Source organism: Coturnix japonica, chromosome 3 (genome assembly GCF_054131305.1).
Source record: "Coturnix japonica strain WE chromosome 3, WE-NBRP24, whole genome shotgun sequence".
NCBI classification, from domain to species: domain Eukaryota; kingdom Metazoa; phylum Chordata; class Aves; order Galliformes; family Phasianidae; genus Coturnix; species Coturnix japonica.
Window position 1 is genome coordinate 41039774 of NC_140665.1, and position 25447 is coordinate 41065220.

Genomic DNA, 25447 nt, shown 5'->3' on the forward strand with positions numbered 1-25447 from the left:
ACACAGACTTGTTTTAGTCGGAGGCCACACTGAGCAGAAATTCTTAGTGAAACATATGCAAAAAGAACAATCTCTTGGATTTTCTTTTGATCAGACTTTCCTTTTACAAAACATATAGAATGTATTAAGTGCTTCAGCAGTGAAGAGCACAGGTTTAAAATTGCTCCTTTGTTGTAAGAAAGCAGAAGAAAAACAGTACAATGTTATTACCACACCATCTGACAACAAACTACTCGGATATTTAGAACATCATAATTCAATTCATAATCAACAGCATGAGTATGATCAATACTAACATTATTTTTCTGCTCTGCTCAATCTATTTCTTCCAAAGATGATCTGCAATTTGAATGGTGATGCATTGGCAGTCTGGCCCACTGGAAGGCAAAGAGAAGAGAGAAATTCCATAATCTTGCAATTATTTTGTACGTAGGTGTGAGAAAAGGCCAAAGCAGCATTTTATGAATGTGTGTTTGTTGCTACAGGAATTTGAAGGGCACAAGGAAATAATTGGTCTTTTCAGTCACTGGCCAGGTAGTGTGATGAGTTCTACAAGGGAAATGCTTCAGTGCTTTGGAAGAATTCAAGACAGAATAAGGACACTCAGTCTACCAGGAAGGGAGCTGAAAGCAGTATTGGGTAAATGATTAATCCCCCTAGGTATTAAGTGCAGTCCAAAGAACCTTAAAGCTGTTGAGACTCACTGGACAGAAATGTTCTTATACTACTGGAAGAATAATAACCAGAAAGGAAAAAGCATTACATTTTGACTTCAAATACACTAGACAGTACTCTCAGACTAGGATTTTATCATTTCATGCATCTCAGTGCAAGCCTTTTGTCTCTTGTCTCGTTAGTGGGCACAGCTCCAAAGAGTCCAACATTCCCTCCCATCGGGTATTTATGTACATTGATAAGACTGAGCCTTCTCCAGGCTCAAGAGCCCCAGCTCTCAGCCTCCTCTGATATATGGAAGGTACTTTAGCAGTTCCTAATTCCTCCTTTTTTTTTCCTTCCCATAACCCCAGGACACAAATGTAGGCTAGTCTTCATCCATTAAGGTATATTTTTCTTTTTCTCTTTCTGGTATATAATGGTAATTAGTAGTTGTATAGAACACAGTCGATTAAGAGTGTTATCCTTAATTTATTTCATTAGAAATAGTGGTTTTCACTGCTGCACATATTCTAATCTTAATTATTAACAGCAACAGAAAAGCATCAGAGACATCAAGAAAGAATCTTTCAAACCGACACACATGCCCAGAGCAGAGAGAGATTAATTTGTACAGAGAAAATTTGTGAAGCCACTTACATACAGTGCAGCCACAGAGGGGAGGAATCACTTCTTATCTAGGATGATATTACCCTCTTCGTCCTTGATTCGAACCCGCCCAGACAAGTACTTTGTTTCTTGCCTGCCATTGCAGTACACAGTCTTTATGGTTCCATCTGGGTACTCCCTCCTCTTGAACTGTGCAGTGTGAAACTCCTTCTGGCCATTACTGAATACCACTAGTTTATCTCCATTCCTGAAAGTAATAGCCACGAGTGAATGGGCCATAAAGCACTGTATGTTATTAACCTATCATACCTAACTGCCTAAGATGACACAGTGAAGGTAGAAACCTTCACAGGTTATAAAATTCACTTCAGAATTTACATGCGGTAGTATCAGAGATCAGTTATCACAATTCCACTTCAATACAAGGGTGCTTCTATACATAACAATATCTGGATGGATAGGACAAGTAACAACAGATAGATGGTAGGATCTGTATTTTATATGAACACCACATGCAGGGATTTCAAGGCATTTTGCCAACAGAAATGCTAACGTTCTTTTACAACAGAACGTTCCCTAACCACAGAAGAGGCATGTATAATGAATTCCTATTGTTATTTGTCCTCATTTTATATGACAGAATAGAAACAAAGAATTTAAAACATCTTGGCAAGATCAGGAAGTGAGTAAAATACCAAGGAATAGAGCCCAAGAGTCCTCTTTTCCAGCCCTACATTGTTAATACAGATAACTGGCTTTCCTTTTGCTTGCACTGTTGCCCTGGTCAGATGTAGAGAGTGACTGTGAAGTTACATAGAACTAAATGAGAAGTATTTCACAGTCACTTTGCCAATGACATCAGGTCACCTGTGATTCAAAGTGGAAGCAAACAATTTTCAGTTTCTCACTGTAGAAAAACACTTGTTCTCTTCCAAATCTCTTCTTTCATATGGACATTTCCCAGTCATGCAGAATCAAACCACAGTTGTATATGCTAGTAACATTAAACTTGCACCCAGTGACAATTCCTGTATCTAAAGAAGACTTACTTTCCTACTTTTACTACTGTACCATCAGGGAAAAAAGTTTCCTCGAATCCATCGCTATAGAGGCATTTCACTGTGTGATCTGGGAACACAATTTCTTGTGTGCCATCAGGATAATGCTTTTCTGTGGAAAACAAGATTTTAAAAGTGTCTTTGGAATTCTTTCTCATCGCTTTACACAAAGCTAGATGAGATTTTCTGTAGACATTGTATTGAGAGTAGAAATTCTAACCAGTGTACTGCTAGAGAAACTAAAGAATCAAATGAGATTAAAACTATAGGAAGGATGCATTTATGCTCCTTTATTATCCTTTGCAGAAGGAAATTGAGCAGTAAAGTGATGGATCATACCAACTGTCAAAAGGCAAAGATGAAGCAAATTGGAAGAAAAAAAAAGCAAATCTACAGGAATTAGGCTCAGACAATACTTTCACAATGAAGACACTTGCACACATATAGTTCACATTCACAAGTTCTTGCATACCTATCTGATTATTAGGGAACTGCAGCACCTCTAGGCCCTCTGGATAAGCAGTGTGAGTTGTCTGTGCGTCTGCATAATAATAAATCTGGAAGGAGAGTGAACTGTTTACAGCACAGTCATAATATTTGCATAAGAATATTAAACCATAGCTATGTGTTTAAAAATAAGCCAACTTTAAGAAGTCATTTCAAGGCCATTTTTTCATGTATCTTCCATCCCTAAAAAGTTGACATCCTTACATTTTAATTCCTTTCTTTCATTCACACCCCTCCCTCCTGGCTTTTTCTACATATTCCTGCAGTCCTCTCTTCAGATGGCTTCCCCTACATTTTGCCTTCTTTCCTTTGATCTGCTTGGCCCAATCCCTGTTTGCCCCCTTCTTCAACTGTTACCTTCACCTCAATTCCATTCTTGTCCTCCCCAGTCAGGACTGTGGAAACCAAAACCCTTCCTCATCAGTTTCTCCCAGAAATGCTATTTCAAGATTGTAACGCTGTAATGTCACGGAAAACAGAACAATGACAGTGTAGTAGTGAAGTGAGGATGTACTCAGATGCAGCAGCCGTAGACACAGAAACAAAGGAAAAATATCTGCTTACACTTAGAAAGCCTCAGGTAGGCAGGCATCTCCAGCAACATACCCTTACCTCCACTAACAACCCTTAAATGAGGTCTGGGAAGGTGTGGATCCTGGCTCCACCCTTTCTGGTCACTCAGGTGTATTGAGTGTCACCTGAGCTCCCATGGGTTGGCCCTGCCTTCCCACCAGATGCTCAATCACTTCTTCATAGTTGTGAGTTAGCATTTCTGCTACAAAGATAAACAGTAGGAACTTGTTTGATAGATCACTTAGCCATATAAATTCCGTTAAAGAAAACAAATGCAACATACCACTCTCTGATCTGGCATGATCTTCTTTACATCACCATTGAAAAAGTTAATTGTTGTCATCCTTTTATCAGCACTGATCTCTTTTTTAGTACCATTGCGGAAAGTGATGATTCGACGTCCATCAGTAAGCACCTCTTCAACCTTCAAAAACACAGAGCACCTAATGTAAATGAAGCCAAAGGATGCGAGTTACACTGTGCTGCCTTCCAATGAAATTGGAACTCAAAGTAACTCAGCATACCCACTCAATACTTTTACATTTCAAAGCTATCTCGCCTGCACGTATACATTGTTTTTTGCCTCATTTTTGCATAAGAGAGAAAAAAAAGTATGACATTATCCGTTAGCAAAATAATCTCTTTTCTAGCACTTGGCTCAAATCCCCACCACACTGCCTTGTCTTCTGCTAATCAAGACAGATGGCCCTGGGTCAATAATGAAGCAATACAAGCATTCATTGGCTGACTTCAGTTAGTAAGCATTTGTACTACTTTCATATATGCTGGTACTCACTCTGTGCCCAATAGGCCCAGGTCCTGGATAATGCAAATCAAAATGATATATTAACAGAGACAGCTGAAATGCTAACAACCGTTTTTTTTTTTTTCAAGTAACATAAGCATGAATGGACAGTCAATACTACACAGTTAAATGTGGCTGCATGCAGAGATTCCTTACAAAACTGATCAAGACTTTTTAACAAGTGGCAATAGCATAATTAGTGCTCTGTTCTGCAAACAATATATTGGATTAAGAAGACTTCCTTCCTAATACAGCCTCTAGTTAATGAATTTTCCAGAATGACTATGGGAGCTAGTTCTGTTCAGCCTATAGAAATCCCATAATTTAATTCATTTGGGCAAGTCCAAAAAAAGAAGACAACCATTCGGTGCACTAGAGCTTTTCCTTACAGTTCCAGTGTTGTCATAGGCTCTGTACAGGAAAAAGCAGCATACATCCCAGCAAGACAAGAAGGAATAAATATCCTCAGGGGAAGGGGATGAATACTGAGGGTGAGATTTTAGTTTTAGAAATAATTTAGTTTAAAAAAAACCTAGTTGGTAATAGAAAGATGTTTTTATAGATAGATACTCCAAAAGGCCTTGTTATAAAAAGCTCCAGTTAGTTGAAATAACAATTAATGACTCATTCCCTCTTTTGGCCACTCTCAAGTTGAACAAGCCTTGTCCAACATTAAGTTTTATGAATCAAATACAGCGGTAAAAAAAGACTTTTTCCACAATTATCTTTCTTTCAAGGATCAGAACAATGAATAATATATTTTCTATTTCTATGAGAAGGAAATGTGATTGGTACATAAACTTTCACACAGTCTACCTCAGCACTAGCTATAAAATAGTAGGTGCATCAAACCAGTATCCCCTGAACAATGTTGCATTGCAAAAGCCTTCTCCATGTCTGCTTACTGGAAAGTATCATTAATCAACAGATGTATTGACAGTTCAGTTCTGAAGTGAACAGACACAGGAAGCTGTGCCTTACTTTACTGTCTGAGCTTCATATATCGAAAAGGCTTTTCAAGAATTGACAACTGATTGGACATAAATTACCCTCAGTCAGCACAGTAGGAGATAAGAAAAATTGCTTACTTGATTTCCATCCCATCAGCTATATATAAATTCCCCGCTACTCATAACTTGAACTTTACACTTGAGCTCTTCATTAAGGACTCTTCGTTCGAGAGATAATTTTCTATGGCTACTTGAAGTAGCAATTCCTATCTGTTGCAGTGCTGTTGGCAGTCTCTTCAAGCACCCTGATTTATCTCACCTTTCCATCACGATGCTCTATTTTTTCCTGCACAACATCCTCATCTTCCCTTCTTTCTTGATGTAACATTGGCCTTCTAGATAATATTGATTTTGGAGGCTTTACCTACGAAAATAACACAGTCAGAATTATATAGACAGAAAGGCTGTAAAAATATTCACAAATTTCATCAGTTCTTCAAAACAAAACAAAAACACGTTTACTTCTACGCAAAGAGGAGAGTTGCCCTTATTTCCAGTATTGTCTTTAATTCATAGTGAATTTTGATGTTTTAGTCATAACTGCAATTGCTGTGCATTAATTCCAATCAACTTCAGCTGTCAAAGCAAAATCAGGGAATGAGAATTATCTCTGACTGCAAGATTACTGATTTGCTAAGAAAGGCACCTATACTAGCAAGATCCACTTTTCAAAACAAATCACATTGATGTTAGCTGCAGGTAATGCTGACTATGTAACTAAGGGTTATTCAGGATGCCACACATTCAATTTACTGTTACAGTGAATTGCCTTCACACTGTCTGGTACATAAAGCAGCCTTAAGTTAACTGACAACTGGCACATGGCACCCAGAGCAGCTACTAACTAATTCTCCTTATAGTGGTAGTTCATGTCAGCCTGTGGGATCCAAAGGAACTGGGAGTGCTGCTTCCCACAGGGCAATGATATACTCCAGGGAAAAGCTGTCAACACTGTACTTGAAGTTGTCAGATCCATCTCCAAGCCTATGTTCATTACATAGCATTCACAAAGTGTTTTCCACAGTAGTCTCTCTTCCCTCTAAATAGAGCATCTTTCAGTTCTCACTCCTCTTACTAATATGGATTTCATATACATAGACCAAGACAGTTTGAGGTAACTGCTGCTGGCCTCTACATGTCAAGCTATGTTCAAAGGACTGAACATACTTTCAGAGTAGTGCTTCCAGAGCACACAAGGAATACCCAGCAACAGATGGAAAGCTCACATTCTGGAGGGCTCTGAAGTACAGTGGGACCTGAACACTAGCAATAAATAAATAAATATTCATCATGCATACCTTCAGCTTTGTTCTGGAGAAAGGCACAAATCTTCCAGTCACAATATCCCCTTCACCCTTCCCCCCCAGATAAAAACATTTGCAATTTCATTAGGAAACAGAAGCTAAGTCCTTTTGGAAGACTATAACTCAGCATCAGTCTCAGATTAACAGTTTTGAATTTTATAGTAGCCAAGGAAGGAAGTGGGAATGGAAGATTTTCTTAGTGTGTTTCAGTTCACCCATAGAAAAGACAGTTACTCATCATAAAAAAGAAAGAACCATAAGTTGCTTCAACCTTTGCTTCAGCATCCAGAAGAGTAGGAGGACTCCTTGTAAGTACTTTGTTCTCATATGCAGTTATGCCACTTCTCCTTTGGGTCATCGCAAATGCCACTTTATTCTGAGGTTTTAACATTTTTTCTGTCTTTTTAAGGTTACGAATCTCTTCCTCCTGAACCAAAATTAAAATACTGACTAGCAACATAAATCTATTGATGTCCAATGGTCATGCAAGAATATGTTGGTTAAGAAACATACTTTGTTATTTCTAAGCCATTAAAATATTGTTTTAAAGAGTGTACACATCATAAGAAGAGATAAGAAAAACAATCCAAGAGATTGCTGTTGCCAGCCAAGTGGGAGTTCGCATGCTGTATGTGAGAACTGAAGTCACATACAGTGAACTATTTTATACACTTTCTTAGTGAAATACCTGTGTTTCTTCACTGTTACTGCAGAGTGCAAAGCTGCAAGTGTTATTGCTGTGCTTATTTGAGAGGAGCATGTCTTCTGAGATAACTGAAATGGGTGAAGGTGTGCCTATAAGAAAAAGAAAATTAAAAGAGGATACAGTCATGTTTCTTCACTTAGCACAGAAGATTATTTTTGAAGATGCTAGCTTTCAGATGCTTGCAACACTTGCTTCTTATAGTGATAACGCTGGCTTGCTCATTTTTAAATGGACCAAGGAGAACTGCAGACCACCACCATGCTCCACCTTCTGGGCTTCCACAACAATACATTCAGTATATAATGACAGCCAGCAGTACATTCTACTCTCCTTCTCTTGTCAAATAGAGTTTTTTGTACTTCTGAGAATCATAGGAGATACTTCCTGTTAACCAAGAGTTGGAGATCAATCATTCAGATGACTCTAAAGCAGAAAATTCCCACAAATCTTACCTTTTTCATAAGAAGATGACTTATGCCCCTTAGAAACACTCAGTTGTGAGCGAGCTCCAGGTGATTTCCTCTCATCTGTTCCTCTCCCAGTAGGAGAGGGTTGATACATAACCTGAAGCAACACAGAGAGGTTGAAACATACAGTAGTATACCTTGCTGTAACGTGGGAGTAATCAGTGATATGGATGAAGTGTGCTCCCTCTTCCTGGGAATGCCTGTGCACAAAGACCTACACACTTATACAGTGCATGTGTTTAATCTGCATGTGTTCAATCTTAATTAAGACTGTTTTGAAGAAAGAGACAGTAGTGAAAGAAGCCCCAGATGGGACTCTGCTTCTCTCAGGAGCTGTACTTTAGCTGTGGCTCTTGCTCTTGGTCTTCACTGGATTGCCAAGACAATGAGGCATGGCATATCACAGTAATGAACATCTGAGGGCAAAAATTCTTTACGTGGAGAATGACAAAGCACTGGAACAGGCTGCTCAGGGAAGTTGATATTCAAAACCAACCTGAACATCTTTCCACGTGACCTGCCCTAGGGAACCTGCTTTAGGAGGGGTTGGACTAAATGATCTCCAGAGGTCCCTTCCAGCCCCCCTATGCTTCTGTGAAATATTTCAATGTATGAGTAGTCCCCTAAAATGATTTCCAGAAAAAAACAGTACAGTATCAAGGCAAGAAGTCCAAGCAACAGCTTTATGAGAAACATGAGGCTGAGGGGAGACCTTATCACCGTCTTCCAGTACCTGAAAGGTTCTTAAAGTGAGAGTGGGGCAGGTTTCTTCTCGCTAGTGACAAGTGACAGGACGAAGGGAAATGACCTCAAGTTGCAATAGGGCAAGTTTAGGTTGGATATTAGAAAGAACTTCTTTACAGAAAGGGTAGTTACGTGCTGGAATAGGCTCCCCAGGGAGGAGGTTGAATCACCATCCCTGGTTGTGTTTAAGAGCTGTTTGGATGTGGTACTTAGGGATATGATTTAGTGGATGGTTTTTAGAGTTGGGTACTGGTTAGGCTGCGGTTGGATTTGATCTTCAAGGTCTTTTCCAACCTGGGTAACTCTATAATTATATGATCCCAATCTAAATTCCAAACAATACCGTCAAGAGAAAATAGAGGTAGTTTAAATAGACCTTGCCACTGACTTACTTCTTCTAATTCAAAAGGTGTCACTCTTCCCTGGTGAGGTGTTGTCCTGCCAGTTGGCATTGTGCTTCTGCCAAGGGAGCAGCGAGATGTTTTCTTTTCTTGATGTTCCTTTGTTACCATTCTCAATGGATCAGCCTTCTGCACAGAGCTTTTTATTGCCTAAAAGATTTAAATACATTTGCATTAAGTTGATTTAAACATAACATTAAAATCCTTCTACAGCAGGTGGCTCATTACATTTTTTTTAAAGCTTTTATAAGATGTATATCTGTGTATGGATTCATATATGTATATTTTATACATTATTCCCTCTTCAGACTCAGTCCACTTCCCCTACTCCTCTGTGGAACAAGGTGAGGGGTAATTCAAAGTACACAGTGCAAAGCCATCAGCTGCTCCTAGGCTCCTATTCTTCAGTCTAGCCACCTTGTCAACCACAAGCAAAGTATTCCTCCCTGGGAAGCCACAACTAACTGAGCTGATCCAGAAAAGTACATTGAGTGGGAGTTCAATTTTATTTGCCAGATGTCCACCTTTCTTACATTTGAAACATCTCATCCAATGGACAACGGCTGTTTGGGAATGCAAGAGTAAGCAGTCCATGGAAAAAAAAAACAACACATGAGCCATCAGCTTCATTTGCCCAAGCACATGGCTTATTGCTTAAGGAATGGGGCACTAACAAACTGCAGACACAAAAGACCAATCAATTCCTTCTCCAGAAACAGTCACTAGGGCCAATTTTCCATAATGACTAAACTCAAAGTTTAATGAGTTTTTGTCATAGGTGATGATCTCGTCATCTTTATATTGATAAATCACATTAACATTTAATGGTGATAAGTCGATAAAGAAAAATCAGATGAAAACCAGAAGGTGGTAGAATTTTCAAAAGTTAAATCATAGATTATTATTTTTAACTTATGCACTTACATTGCCGTTTTTACAGAAATAACTCAGGGAAATCAGTACCGGCTTACTGAGTTGCCTGTGGTCTTTGTATCATAAAAACGGAAGCCATTCTAAGATCATTTCATGAATCATAGCAAACACCCCAACCCAAGCAGCTGCTGCAATTTAGGTCTATACTTTTCAAGAGATCCAATTACTCAGTATTTGGGTTGATAAGGAATGATTAATTTCTTGATAACAACACTCTAAATTCAATCACTTTCATAAGAAAAGTCACCAAGTTATCTGAACAAATAGTTTTACTTTTCTTCATTGGGAACACATAGATCACCAATACGTTATATAAAGGGGCTGCAGGGACTTAGAGGGAATCAGCCCTGTTGCAAGCACAAGATACATCAGTTCCTTCCCACTTCCACTGAAGACAGAATAAAAGGTAATCAACTGATTAGTTTGAGATGACAAAGGAAATGGAGTTTAGTTATGAGGTAAAACTTCCTAACATAAAGAATATCTAGGTAACAGAAGATGCCAGATCATTTTGGATCTCGTAGGAGATCAGTGACACTGATCCTGCTGTTGGCTAAAGGAGGGACCAGGTGGCCTCCTGAGGATTCTTCCAGCCCTAAAGACATCATATGGTTTGCTTTCCCATACTAACAGGCCAAAAAACTTGGGAGAAAACAACAAATCTTCATGAATAAAACAGTGAAAATTCAAATGCTACAAAAGACCATCTACATATTCTCTAAAGTCATAATTCCCTGCTTAATAATTAGTCGGTTCTCGGGAGGAATACTCATGGATAAGGAAGTAACATATTTAGAGCTCATGAAAATCCACTGCAAAATTACACGGCAAAGTCCATGTAGTAAGAGAGGAATAATGCACAGTAGATCTTGATTGAAACTTTTCCAACAGTAACTTTCTATAAGCTGTATCAGCATGCCTTCCAATAGAAGAAACGAATGATATCTTTCTTAGTAATCAGTAACATTTATCTATACTACATGTCTGGCAGGAAACTGGCAACTTGTTTCCCCCCAATTTCTAATGCATTCAGAAACCAGCTTGTTTGGAGATAATACAAATTATTAATTACTTGGGCCACAAGCCACATTCTGAAAGAATCTTTAATGATATACAGTTAAAATAGATGCTTATCTCATCTCACAGCTTGAAGCAGTCATTCCTTCACCAACTAGATCGTGCTACAGTACAAATAGGATTCATCGTTAATAAAAGAATTACAGGCCAACAGGATACACCTTTTTCACAAAAGTAGAGAAAGTAACATCTCTCTCTCTCTCAAATAATATATATATATATATATATATATTTCATAAAATCATGTCCTCCTGATTCTCTAATCTGTACCAGTCATTACTCAGTTTGCTCTCCAGTCATTTTTGTACATATCCTCAAATTCTATTAGCTTTGATAGAAATAAATCACACATTAGTTATTGTTATGCCTTCCTGGTTACAGCTAAGGAAATTCACCATCCCTAAGATGGCTCTATGTGAAATATCTTATAAAGCTTACCACAAATCTCTGTGACATGTATTTCTGCTTCTGTTATACAAGGTGATCCCTTCACTTTGATTTCTCCTATGCACAGTATCTCAATTCTGGACAGAAAATCAGCACAAGATTTTACTTTATATCCAAAATTTAGAGCAGTCCAGAGTTAGAGAATCATTGAAAGCTTTCATCAGCACATAAGAGCTCAAAGAAATACAAGCATGAGTCATCATTTTCACATCTATCATTACAACACTGATTTTGTGCTTCTGTTTTACGTTCCTTTTCCCTGAGCATTCAATTATAGATTCAAATAATCAGCATCCACTCTGTTCACTGCACAGCCTTCCTCTGCCATCAGATTAGATAAAGAACACATGTTTCTGTCAGACATTTTAGAGTTCACCCAGGACATCTGGGCAATATGCCCACCAGTCTACTTCATGCTTGTGCCGGATTCCAATTGGATTGGATCCAGCACTGGTTGGATGATGAAAGCCCAGATAACAACAAGCCGTCCTCAACATCCCCCTTCTCAGAACTGTTGCTGAAGCTGCTGCCCCTCCTTTTTTGTGTGTGTATGCATGGCTGCTTGCCACAGGGGGAAAACACACTCAATAAATGACGGGGATTCCCTATGTAGAATATCTGGGGCTTTAACTTATTTGGCAAGAACTCTTGAGACATTCAGATCAGACATACTGTTTCATAATGCGAAAGCTTCCTAGATAAGCTACCGAAGTTTTTTGTCTTTACTGCTCACCTAAACTACTAATAGTTTATCCCACATTAATTGGTTTGTTTATAACTCAGCCAATTGAAGCATTAAGCAATTATGAAATCCCAGCTGGAGGAGGGACCAAGGAGATCCAAAATCAACACAGAACAAATGAAACAATTTCCTACAGCTAAGTTTTCCAGCTTCTAACTTATGAATAGCATATATTATTTAGAAATACAGACAGCCTTAAAGGCTGATAATATCTGCTTCCTACTTGAAGTTACTATTCCAGACACGATTGAATCTGCTCTCTTAAGCACATTCAGTTTAGAAGTAATAGAAATGCAGAATCACAAGGTTGGAAAGGACCTACAAGACCATCTAGTCCAACCATCCTCCCGTTACCATACCTACAGAAAACCCCTAAACCATATCTCCTAGCTCCCTATTCAGATGCCTCTTGAACACTGCCAGGGATGTCGACTCCACCACCTCCCTGGGCAGCCATTCCAGTGCCTGACCACTCTCTGAGAGAAAAAGTTCCTTCTTATGTCTGATCTAAACCTCATCTGATACAACTTGTGGCCATTTCCTTGGGTCCTGTTTGTTGTCTGGGAGAAGAGGCCAAACCCCTCCTCATCACAACCTCCCTTCAGGAAGTTGTAGAGTGCAATGAGGTCTCCCCTGAGCCTCCTCTTCTCTAGGATAAACAATCCCAGCTCCCTGAGCAGATCCTCATAAGACTTGTGCTCCAGACCCCTCACCAGTTTTGCTGCCCTTCTCTGGACATGTTCCAGGGCTCAGAAGTCTTCCTTGTAGTGAGGAGCCCAAAACTGAACTCAGTACTCAAGGTGCAGCCTCAACAGAGCTGAGTACAGAGGGATGATCACCTCTCTACTCCTGCTGGTCACACTATTTCTTATACAGGCCAGGATGCTGTTGGCCTTCTCAGCCATCTGGGCACACCATCAGCTCATGTTCAGCCGAGCACCAACCAACACACCCAGGTGCCTTTCCTCTTCACACTCATCCAGCCACTCTGCCCCAATCCTGTAGCATTGCCTGGGGTTGTTGTGGCCAAAGTGCAGGACCCAGTATTTGTTCCTGTTGAAATTCAGACAGCGTTAACTGGCTGTGGATAGACTGTCATAGAGATAAAAGAAAAAGAACCTTTCACTTGACATACTGAGTTAACTTGCCACAGCTTGTAAAAAGCTGTGATTTTACCACTGAGCAGGCAAAAGGCAGTAGGAACATACTTTGCTATTGATATCTCTGAAGCAATGTTTCTGCAAAGCTGCCTTTGGCCCCACACAAGAGGCGATACAACTCCCATGCTTCTCTCCCCATGATCTCTCTTCTTGTATGGATGAAGATGTTGTCTCTCGCAGGATAGCTTCTGCAACCTAACAAAGAATATGTTATACATACATACATGTTATACACACAATTTTCAAATGGAACTTATCAGTATTATATGAAAATCTCATGAATGAGTACACTGAAATCAAATAGAAACCAAAGCTACTTCATTCCAGGAAGCAAGGGACTGGCTAATTGGTATGTCTGGCTTCTTTTAAAAAGGGATTTTGCTAGAAATTATATTCACACATTAGAGAAGTATCTAGGAATAAAGGGCTTGATTTGTTTTTCTCCTTGGTGAAGGCTCTCAGTGGAAAAATAAAATTCATCTCATCAGACTGCACCATCTGGAAGATAATTATCCGTTCCAGTCACCTCAGTTCACATTTGATGAAATGAACCCCTCTTTACAGGCATGTATTTTTCTTCCTTGAGTACATAGAAAGATGAAATGACCCACTCAAACTAAACCTCTGTCTTTTGATTTCTAGTCTGAATCATTTAATTTCCCCCAAATTTGCTGTCTGTGTAAGAAGGGAGTAATGGAATTGTCCCTTCCTTTGTCTCCCTTTAATGAAGATATGCAGTTACTCAGTAAAGTAACCCTACAAGTAAATTAAACAAATTAGACATTAATAAAAAAGAACAATAGAATCTGTTCAACTATGATTAAACCTCTTTGATTTCAGGAGTTCTTCAGACACATTTATACTAGCCAGTTACATTTTCCAACCTGATTGCCTCTACTGCTCTATCCCAGTGTAACTCCCATTCAGAGGTCCAATCTGTGCTTTTGTAAGGGAGGCCTCTGACAGTGTTTTCTTCCCTGAAATTTATGGTACTAAATAAGAACTGAAATGAGGTTTAGTTAAAGGTCTCACTATATTTATTGCCAGAAAACAGTCTCCATCTGGCTTAAAAAGCTGTTTTATTAAAAAGGTCAGTGACATACACAAAGACCAGAGTTAATCTCAGGAGACTGGTTTAATTAGGCCAATGCAAATCTGTTACCTGGACTACCTTCCTAGTCAGAGGAGGGAGAAAGGCAACGTCTGCCCCATTGTAACTGTCAGAGACAGGACAGTTAAACCCCCTTGTAGAGGTAATCCATCTCTTAGATAACTAATGTTACATGGAAGAGGACCACTGAAGGAGTATATTTAAACATAGCTTAACATAGACCGGATATTTCTCCCCTTGAGACTGAGCACAGCAGGAATGGAGTGACAATATTCAGGCAAAAGAAAAACTAAGCCTAAATTATTCAGGCAGTATTAAATACAAAGTCTTCCAGTACCGGTGTCTGTAGTTTTCCATCAGTGAAATTCACAGTTCCTCTTTTTCTTTCTGCTTTCAGCCTCTTCTGTTCTGAACCTTTGAGCTCAACTTGAAGCTCCATGTTCTGCCTAGTCAGCATCTCAACCTGGTCTCTTAGCTTGCAATAAGCAGCGTGCCAACAGGACTCATTTCTCCTGAACTCCTCCTGCAGTCCTGTAATCTGTTGCTTTAATATCTATCAGAAGAAAAAAGAAAAATAAGTGTTATGCCACTGCCCTGCTCTGGACTAGGCATGCCAAATTCACACCCACACAAGGAAACGTGAAGTCCTTTGTCATGCTTGAATTCCTGCATTATAAAGACAACACATTTGAAGCAATATTTAAAATACTGCAAACACCTATAGTCTTACAAAGAAGTGAGACATTCTTGTAAAGGAAAATCAGGAGATACAAACTAATAATACAAAAAACATTATTAAAAGGACACATGGTATATTTTAATGGCAAAAAGTGATAGTGCATTGGAACTTCATGCAGTGTGATTAACTAGATGGTCCTTACAAACACTGGGGGGGGATTGCAAAGACATTTTTATCTGAGTGAATTAAGAAGTGAATTAATGGCATTTGTTACATTTTGATGAGGACCTCTTGCTATACATTTCCATTATTTTCTCCTGTTCCCTTCTCATTCCATCATCCATGGTGTTTCCAACACTAAGCCCTCTTCCTTTGGTAGCATTCACGCTAGATACTGCAACTGCATCATCAGAGTTTAACCAGAAATGTGCAGTTTGCTCTGTAATCAACTGAATCAACTGTCACATGCACTCCTTTTTTTCCTTTCTCTTCACTTGTGTGTCTGTCCAATGTGATTATTGTCATGGTTTTGTGGGCCTCTCATGCTTCTGTACCAAACTGAAGGCACACTTCTTCAACCTGTTCTTTTCTTATGTAAAGAGAGCAACTTGTACATTTAAAACACAAATTAAAGCAATGTTTTTTTAACACAGAAATCTTCACTGTACACACAGCCATCTTCAGTAAGCAGTACTGGTGACAAAAGGAATGACTCAGGTCCATATGATACTTGAACACAAGAACATTCAATGAAGAGAACAGCATATTTATTTTACAGCTTACTTGTATTTCCTCTGATTTCACACTTCCTCCAGTGACTCTAGGTGTTCCTTTGAGCTTGCTATGCATAACTTCTTCCTTCTGTAGTGGATCAGTTTGATCTCCGTTGTATTGCAATGGATGAACCAGCTCCTGGCCCCTGACAGTCTTAAGTTGGTCCACTTGTCTTCTGCTCAGTACGTTAAAGAAAAAGAAATATGAAGTTGGCATAAAGACCATCACAAAGAACTGTCTCTAGATGTGCTTTCTCTGGGCATGAATTCTTTGGGGCTTGGGCAGGTCTCAGATAGGCTAATACTGCTAAGAGTGGCAAGAAGCGATTAGCATTATCAAAACTGAGGTTGGAGAACTTGCACATCACTTACAACTCTTGTACAAGACCAGCTACAAAATTTATTCAATTGAGCAGATGAGAGTACTTTCAATTAAAACTTTCTGATAATCTAAAGACTATGACCTTAGAGGCGTTCAAACACATTTGCTGTGTACAGGGAAAGCTACATTAAGGCAGACCAGCAGAAGACAGAGCCTGTTCCCTGGCACCACATCTATGAGACACCTCATCATGCAAGGCTGGAGACTGAGCCGTACTTCCAGCTGCTTGGCCGTCCCCACAGATGAGAACAGCCACGGACCTGCATGAAAGGGGTTGAGCATATTACTTATTAGTAAGTAAATTACAGGAGCCAAATATGAGAGGCCATCACTCAGAAGGCATTTTGCCTTCATACCCAGTGTATCAAGTCATGACTGGTCAGGAAGCGTGCTTAAAAACTCTGCAAAAGCAGTAGAGCATTATTTGTATAATCAAGATCCAGCTGCCTAGTTCAATTTTAATTCAATATTAAATTATTTATTAGTTTCTTGGTTCAGTTCACTTCATGACTTACAGCCACCATCTGGCTATTACTATTACTTGATAGCTACAGGAGGCAGCCATGACCTCACATTTTCCTCTCCATAATGGAGTTTAGCTCTTTGACAACAAAATATGAAAGCTGACAATAACAGCAAGAGGCAAATGAGCTCCCCATATCCTGCTGGTTTTGTTGGTTTGTTTGTTTGTTTTTAACAATTTATTACTTTTCTTTTTGCTGTTTTCTTACTTAAATAAGACAGTCTAATATTCTCATTAAATATACGCAAAAATAAATAAATATCAATGTTCAATTGAAGTATTAATCCTTTTTGCATTATTCTAGTTAAATTTCCGTATACAACCCCTGCTTAATCATGTGTAGCTTGCCACTGCTCCAAATCCAGACCAGCTGGCCTAAAATACCACATACAAGAACAAAAGCAAGATGGAAGATCTACATAGAACGCCTCCCACTGACGAGTACTCTCAAGTTTCTGCAAAACAGAAGCCAGCTAGCTACTCCATCCAAAATCTTAGCTGATATCAACCTCTTCAGAACTGTACACGAGTTGTACCTGTATAGGTAAAATTAACAGAGCCACACAGTCACTCACAGGGCCATATTACTAGCATAACCACAGGCCTCCAACCCACGCTGCACAAGGCAATGCTGGGCAAGGTCTGGAGGTCAGTGCAAGGCAGGGATCATGCCTGGCAGGCAGCTCAAGTTGCATCTCCCCAGCCTTCTGTGTGAAAGTGGCTGTGGCTGTTTGGTTCGAGGCTATAAAACAGCCCCTGGCTTGGAAAAAAACAACACAAAAAAGTAATAGAGACACCTGGAGCATACACAGTACTTCTTTGGAAGCCTCAGACAGATTGCTTAAGCCCCAGCCAGCTATAAACTAAAAGCTAGGTGCAGAGATGTAAAATATCACAAAAGCTAAGTACCTTGCATCAACTCAAATCCTTGCATGAATCCCAGGCATACCTCTGCCTGAGGCACATAGCAGAAAGCTGGCTGTAAGGCAAAAAGTATACATGCAGCAAGGCTTTCCAAGAAAAAAGGCCACCACTGAATCCTCTGACAGATACTAAGAGCCAGCAACAGCTCCCTCAGCAGTGGAGCCACAGGCTGTGTCCTAGGCTCCCTCAGACACTAGATATGCACCACAGGGTGCACTCCACTGTTTTCAATTTCTTGTCTGATATTTGTATCTGCAAAGGTTTAAAAACAAAACACTTTGAAACAAAAGAATGGATGGTCCAGGCAGGTCCAGGCGTGTCACATTGCTCACAAAAGGGTTTTCATTGCTTCCAAGTGCTAAGTCACCAACCTAAGTAAAGAGCTTTGGATGTAGCTGCCATCTTGTGTTCATTACTGGTTTGAAAATAAAACAGACTGCATAAATCTGCACAGGGCAACACAGTCAGGGGGGATAAGCTGCCTTTCATAAGTAAGAAAAATGAAATGAAAATGTGCACACATTATGCTAGACACGTATATTTGGATAAATATCTGTGTGCACACATAAGGGCTAATGACATGAATAGATCTAGTGAAAGCTCTTTGGAAAATCTCCACTGTTCTTAAATAAAAATGAAAGCCACGTCATCTGTGATGCAGTGCTGTCAGCAGGCAGAAAATCCTGCACTGCAGTAATTCTGCACCAGCACATCACTCGTCAGCTCAAATTTACACTAGTAAAGAGAAAAGCAGCACCTGATTTAAGTAGTAGCTTTATTAACTACCAAATCCCACAGACATTCACATTTGAAGCAAATATCACAGCCAGCTGGAGATCACCCAAGCTGTCTGCATGATCATAAGCTAGAAAGATCTTTAATAAAGCCATCCATTTGCATGATCTGTTAAAATAAAAATCAATAAATTATTCTTTCTTGGCACTAATTAAGAAAAGTGAAAAGGGAAAGAATCATTTCTGCATCACTCCTGTGTTTATGGTAGATGGTGCCTAGCAATTTCTTACAGGCCTCCTTACATTAAGGAAGTGCTGGTCTCAGTACACACTCAAATCAGTTCCTTGTGTGTATAGACTTACCTGAGAAAATGCATTGCTTTGTCCTGTTCTTCTTCTGCTCTTGTCAATGAAAGGGTTCCTCCATGATATACACCAGTTTCTAATGCACTGGAAAGGATGCTCTGGGTTTCTGCTATAAAGATACCTAGGTTAGCACTGGTTGCATAACAGCAGTAAGTTTTACTGGTGAATCTGTTGAACAGAATTAACTTATCAAAAAATAATTACACAAGTATCCAGACTCCAACATGCTCCTTAGTAGTGCAGTCCAAGCCCTGCAGGTTATGATAGCCGAAATGGATTTGGGGGATATGTCAGTGTCAGCAGATAAATTCCTTATTGTGAATGTAGTTGTCAAGTGATAATTCAGCTTTATTTTGAATGTACCTTTACACAGTCTTTGAGTACTCTTCTGGAACAGCTTAGCAATGTGTAGAAGAGTAATTAAGAGCTGCCAGGAGTAAGTATTGCTGCAGGAAGGATAACAGGTTAAAAAAAAAGGGGGGGGTACGGGGGGGGGGAAAGAGACAAGTATGTTTGGGATGAGGAGTTAGCCTGAAGGAGGTAAAGTCCTGCAGTAGAAACTGAGAAAAGAGTAAGATCCAATTCAATAAAAAGGTCTAAATCCTTTCTCAGCAGGATACAATGTCTTTGCCAGAAGTAAGATGACCAAGCCAAAAAGACTAGGAGGATTTCTGGCTAAGAACTCTGACACTGTCCAGGATAAACTAAGAGAAGACGCTTATAGGAAAACATCATTATCCACTAATACTGAGCTCTCTGTGTCTCAGGAATAAAATAAGCAATTGTGAGAAATCATTTTGCCCAGCCTGTCGTATCTTTGTATCCCAAATTGTCTCTGAGGAGGGTAAATAGAAAACAAGAACTTCTCACTGCCAAGAGTCAGGGAGAGGGAGTGAATATACATAAGCTACCAGAAACTCTAGCACTGATTCCAGGGACTTACTGAAACATCCACCGGTCTCATGGGATGAGAAGTCTGCATATGAGACTGCATCTCTAAGCAACACAGTTAGGAAAAATGGCCAGTGACATGGACAGTCAAGCAGAACTAGGGGCTTGCAAGTACTTCTCCCCCTTCCTTTCTGTTTCTAACAGTTTAGGACTGAGAAATACTAACAAAGGTGGGCATATGCCTAGGGAACATAAACAGAATCAGTCAAACTAAGATAAATTTAATTCCCACATTGAAAAGAGAAGGAAACAAAAACTCAGGTAGCTCTTACCTAACACATTTGTAGGCAGTTTATTCTGTGGTTGCTTCACTGCAGGGCCTCCTTTAATCCCCAAAGCCACCGCTGAGGATGGCAGATCAAGGCTTTTAACGTACTTGGCCTCTGATTCAAGTTCATCCTCTCCCCTTTTGGATTTCATGAGATGAAATACAGAACACTTGCTCCCTCCAGTTCTAGTGCTGGAATCACTGCTGCTTGTGCTGAGTGAGAGACTTTGCTGTCTTGAGAGCACTTGAATATCTTGTTTCCTTGAGGACAAACTGATGTTCCTTTTCATGGACGTAGGTTCAGTTTCACTGGGCTCATCACTAACATAATCATTTTCAGAGAGATCCAGATGTCTGTCAGAATGATCTGCTCCCTGAGGCCTATGCTGGGAGGGATATTGACTGCAGTGAGATTTGGGGTCATCATCACTGTCGGAGGATAAGCAGCCAGACTCATGGGATGAAGATGCAACATGCCATGTCAAGGCAGCTGTCCCCTTCTTTTGCCATTCCTGCTGCAAAACCAAGGATGAACTTCCTTGCTCCACAGCCTCAAGCGAGTCACAGGTAATTTTTATGATCTTATCATTGACCTTCTTAAAACCAGTGTGAATTTGTCTTTTGCTGTCTGGGCTCTGGCTCCCTGAAACAAGTTCTTGTGGACATACCTGCACGTGCTTCTGGCCCTGTGTGAATGCAGGGACTGCACCCGACACTGCTTCCCTCATGTGTTCTGACTCTATATCTTGAAGCATAGAACTCTTTTGCAGGACTTCCAAAGGGCTTTTTTCTTCCTCTGAGAGTTCACACTGCCGAAGCTGATTTGCTCTACCTAGGTCTATTTGCAGGGTACCCTCAACAAGTCTTCTATCAGTTCTATCAGCTTGCTCTAGGGAATCCCTGTGATTAGTTTCACTTTCTCCTCCTAATTGTAGGTTCATTTGTGTTGTTTCAGGACATGAGTTCAGGATTTCAGTCCACTTCACATGAGGTGAGCAAAAAGCATCTTCATCTCTCCTAATCACTGCTTTTTCTTCTACACTTTGCTCCTGTACTTTCACTTCACAGTCAGTCTGAGCCTCAATTTCCTGCTCAGCTAATGCACAGTTTGCTTTTTTTCCATGTGTAACCACACACATGGAGCTGACCTGCAGATTTACATGAGGGTATTCCCTTGGCTGCATTATCCCTGCATCCATTTGCCCAGACTTGGAGAAAAGACTCCATTGCTCCACATCAGTTCTTCTGGAATTCTTGCTCATTTCTTTTAAAGGCTTCTGTTTAGTTTTATTGACCCTTACAGTACCTTCTTTTCTCTTCAGAAAAGTCTTCCGAGATGTTCCTTTTGCCTTGCTCTGAAAAAAAACCCACCAAAAATAACGACAGCCATAATCTGAGATTCATTCATCAGAAAGGAAAATATTTACATTAATTGAAAAAGCTGAGACACCAGATGTCTTCCAGTAACTGGCTATGGATAACTGAGCTCATAAGTAACAGCCTGCAGTCTGCATAAAAGGTATGAGAACTTTTAGTATGAGTCATTGTGTGACACCTCCATTAAATCCTAAGGAGAGTCAGACACTTAAGACACTTAGCACTAAGTGTTTGGGCAATCAAAGATGAGAGTTTTCATCTTTGTTTTCAAAGGCAGTTTGAGTTTTCTGTACAGTGTGGCAGAAATATATAAATGCATCAGTTTAAAATGCTATTTTTCCAATGAGACAGAGAAAATTACTGAGTGATAGAATGTACATCTTCCTTCTAATTCAACAAGCCTAAGATAATGCAGGGATTGACACCCAAAGGTTCCCACTGAAGCAGTCCCTACTGCATTTAGTATTAAGGCTGTTAAAAGCACTGACTAGCCTCTAATGGCCCAATTCTGAGCTGATGTGAAACTCCAGCCATTAACTGTTGTCAGATTTGGCACAAAGAGCAACAAGAAAATAGTATCTTCTCAACTTCTAGCCATTAATACAGAGAACAATGAGAAGACAACCTGAGATGCTTCTTAAGCTAGCTCTGAACTATCAGAGAATGACATGGGTTGGGAGGCACCTCAAAGGTCATCTAGGTTTAGAGTAGAAGACATGAGGAGGACATGACAACAGGAGGTATGACTCCCCTGTGAATAAAACCTTTGAGTTTTGTAGAAACAGCTGTTCAGAAGTCTGTAAGGCTTGAAATTGCAAGGTCAGACCTGCACATAAACTTGTCTTAATTAAAGATTAATTAAGGAGACGGAGATTTCTGGCATCTATATCTCAGCATCAAATGCCACTTTCACAGTGCCTATAGTCATTCCTGCACTTAATCTTGTGAAATATATGCTATGAATCAATAAGATTAGTTGTTTAAACTCTGCCTGCTGAAGCCCAACTTGATATGGTTTTGTGAAAAGCAAAAAGCAGAAAAATTTAAGGAGAAGCCAACAACCTGGAGATGATCAGTATTAAGAAAGTAACAGAATAAACCTCAAGGGAGGAGGAGGGAAGGGTGGTGTTGAAAAATCTTCCAATATCATGTGAAAGAACGGTAAAAAAAACATGCTGTTACACAGTGAGCCAAAAACAGCGCCCATACAACCTCCATGTTCAAGAGAACTCATCGCAAACAAAGTAAATGCACCAGTGGCACAGTACCTGCTGCTTCTGCTCCTGTTTTCCTACCAACTGAGTGTCTACCTGAAGCTGTTCAATACATTTTTCAGATGTCTTCTGTCTAGTATGAATTCCTGCTGTGACTGGCCTAGGCAAGGAAAAAAGTTACTTATTTGTAATGTTCTCCAACTAACTTCAATCCAGTATTTCTCATGGAGTTGTTATTGGGATTAGAATTGAAATATTATCTTCATTTTCAACGTGAAAAAATGTTAGCAAAAGGTACGGTATTACTGGACACCTAAGACCCACTTCAAAACATCTTGTTAAAAGTAAACATGAATTTTGTTTCCTTTTAGGAACTTTTGGTCTGGTATCAGTCAGTAGGTGTTACACAGTATTTTTTCAATCAACAAAAACATGCTTTTGTAGTTTGACTGACTACACTCATTTCTTACCTGCTTCCTAGGTTTCCAGTCTTTGTCTTTACCTTTGGTGGAGGAACCTCCTTCATTTGTTCTGTTTGTTCTTCTTCAACTACAGAAAAAGATCCAGGGAAAGTCCTTTCTTTTACTTGGCCGTTATCTAAACAGTAAGAAAAAGGTCAATGAAAACAATTTACTCAAGTTTTGATTTTTTAAAAATGCTTCATAGAATATTTTTAAATTAAATTTGAAGAAAAAAAAACCAACCAAAAACCCACACCTACTAATCCTCAAATCTGACATCTGGGAATAATGGGAATAGTGAAACAAGAAATGGTGATTTGTGCCCCTTGCCTCAAGAGACTTGTAATGCATAGTTAATGCAGATTATTGCATGGGACATCATTGGACAGCACTGAAATTCTGTATCTGCAGACCATATGACACACACCTCAGTTCTTTAAGTATTTTCAATAGCAGTATTTGTAGGCAAAAGACCTTCTAACTGTGCATTTACCATTCTGTTTCACAAAAGCGTGCAAATTGGTCCATCTTTCCATTTAGGTTTACTGGCTATGCTCCTCAGAACAAGAAGGCCTCTGCTTCATTTAATCACTTATCTAATTATCAGCTAATCAAGACTTGCTCTTTAGCTCAAGTTGGTCTGTCAGTTTCAGGAAAATGCTGTTATTAGCTTATTCACACAAAACAGTCACTGTTGTTAGAAACCACGCAGTTTGCTTTTTGACACTGACACACCCAGTGCTCCTGAAGGCCTTGGCAACACACTGTCTTGCAACACAAATCACTGTAATGCCCTATCAGGTCTCAAGATTTGATCTAGTTGAGGGGGGGCAACATCTAAACCCATTCTTTTCAGTGACTTAATAGAAGTGATTTCCTGTAGAACGCTGACATTGTTGATACAAAAGTTTCTGTTTTCTTCCCTCAGCTTTTTTAGCCACGTACCAAATATCTTCAGTCTAATGATGGATAAAGAAGAGTTATTTTTGCAACTCAGTCACCTGCCATAGACTAGAATGGCAGTGGCACAGGCTGCCCAGGGAGGTGGTTGAGTCACCATCCATGGGTGCATTTAAAAACCATTTGGATGTGGTGCTCAGAGACATGATTTAGCATAGGATTGTTAGAGTTGGGGTAGTGTGGTTAGGTTGTGGTTGGACACTATGATCTTTAAGGTCTTTTCCAACCTGAGAAATTCTACGAGTCTAGGGTGTAGTAGAAGAACTGGAGGTGGCACAGCACAGCAGGTAGGTTCCAGAAAGGGATGAAGAACCCACGCTTCCTCCTTACAGTCTCATCTGTGAGGCTCTGCTTTATCCAGTCTTCTAGATGGTCTATTTATTTATCTACAAGAAAGGTGGCAATGGGAATGCTACAGCAAGAAAAGTGCCTCAGCACTAGAATTTCCCCCTGGTTCTTCCCAGTACAAGACAAGAACAAATGTATCCAGGCAGCTGTATAATTCACCTTTGTTTTTTGTTCTTGCTTCTTCCTGAGCATCTTTTCTGGAAAGCTGTTTTGTGGGGCCCTCAGTATGCTGAAGCAATGACTCTGTGCTTATCCCTTTAAATAAAAATTGGAGACATTAGATGTGCTGTTGGTGCACTCCTGTTCATGTTTCAAGAACTAAAAACCCACCCTCATCACAGCAGTCAGCACAGCTCTGCTCAGCCCCGCCCTCAAGCACACACGATCAGCTAGAAGACATTTCAAAGCGAAGTGCACTGACAAGCTTCCAGTCAGGCGTTAAACTGATGCACTGAGGCTTCTGCACCTTCAAGCCTTAGTTTCTCACACACTCTTTTCTCATCTTCATATGCTATACCTATATCCTTTGTTTTATTCTTCTTCCCTTAAGTGTACCTTACACTCTACCTCATATGTCTTACCATTTCTGATTTAATGACCATATGTTGGTCACAAGGCCCAGTTTCTCTGTTAGTATCAGAAGCAGGATCACTGAGATTCAAAAGCTTTCCAATATACATTTTAAAACCACTTTAACAGCTATTGTAATAAACTATCATAAAAACCAGCCCTTCCTCTATGCTGCAATGTCTTCACCATCAAGGGCAGAAATTCAGAAGATTTGCACAGCATGCTTATATTTGAGTTTCCAGTGCTTCTCACCTACCTGAATCTGACAGCTGCAGGTGCTCTCCTGAGATTTCTGAACCGCTCTCGTTTGGCACCAGTGATGGGGAGCAGTTCTGCAGGGCAGAAGGCATTACTGAGGGAGAGCCCTCTAAGCATCCTGGGCTCTCAACTTGTGAAGAATTTTCAGGTGGCAACTGGGCAGGAGTCAAAGTAGCAGGAGAGCATGGAAGGGGTGACATCTCAGCTACTGTATGGGAAGGTATAACAGGAGAAACTGAAAAGCCTAAAAATAATTATCAGAGAAGGAAAAATAGATTAGTTTATGACAGCTGCTTTGCAGTGAATTAGAAGCCCCTGCTATGCTGGTAT

General features: G+C 39.9%; 1 protein-coding gene across 2 annotated transcripts; it reads right to left on the bottom strand.

Annotated features, from left to right (window-relative positions):
* On the bottom strand, positions 1 to 25447 carry LOC107311474 (uncharacterized). 2 transcript variants are annotated; one of them, XM_085543441.1, is made up of 19 exons: positions 25116 to 25447; positions 24449 to 24544; positions 22991 to 23117; positions 22575 to 22680; positions 19934 to 21284; positions 18708 to 18816; positions 15792 to 15957; positions 14667 to 14882; positions 13267 to 13413; positions 8851 to 9009; positions 7700 to 7811; positions 7230 to 7336; positions 6813 to 6968; positions 5497 to 5601; positions 3706 to 3846; positions 2815 to 2899; positions 2334 to 2454; positions 1315 to 1531; positions 1 to 377 (listed from the first exon to the last, which is right to left on the bottom strand). In XM_085543441.1, the coding sequence occupies exons 1-18, from the start codon at positions 25315 to 25317 to the stop codon at positions 1342 to 1344; spliced, it is 3696 nt and encodes a 1231-aa protein (XP_085399567.1). In that variant the 5' UTR covers positions 25318 to 25447; the 3' UTR covers positions 1 to 377; positions 1315 to 1341. The 2 variants fall into 2 exon arrangements, with proteins under 2 accessions (XP_085399567.1, XP_015713473.2); XM_015857987.3 differs by having other exon boundaries at positions 18708 to 18819.

Bases quoted from the DNA above. Each gene is read 5' to 3' on its own strand.
- LOC107311474 (XM_015857987.3), bottom strand. From the start codon at position 25,317: ATGTCACCCCTTCCATGCTCTCCTGCTACTTTGACTCCTGCCCAGTTG. The intron at 15,958-18,707 runs GTAAGTCTATAC...CGTACTGAGCAG, and splicing joins AAAGCAATGCATTTTCTCAG to AAGACAAGTGGACCAACTTA. The intron at 3,847-5,496 runs GTGAGATAAATC...GTGTTTTTGAAG, and splicing joins TAGAGCATCGTGATGGAAAG to GTTGAAGAGGTGCTTACTGA.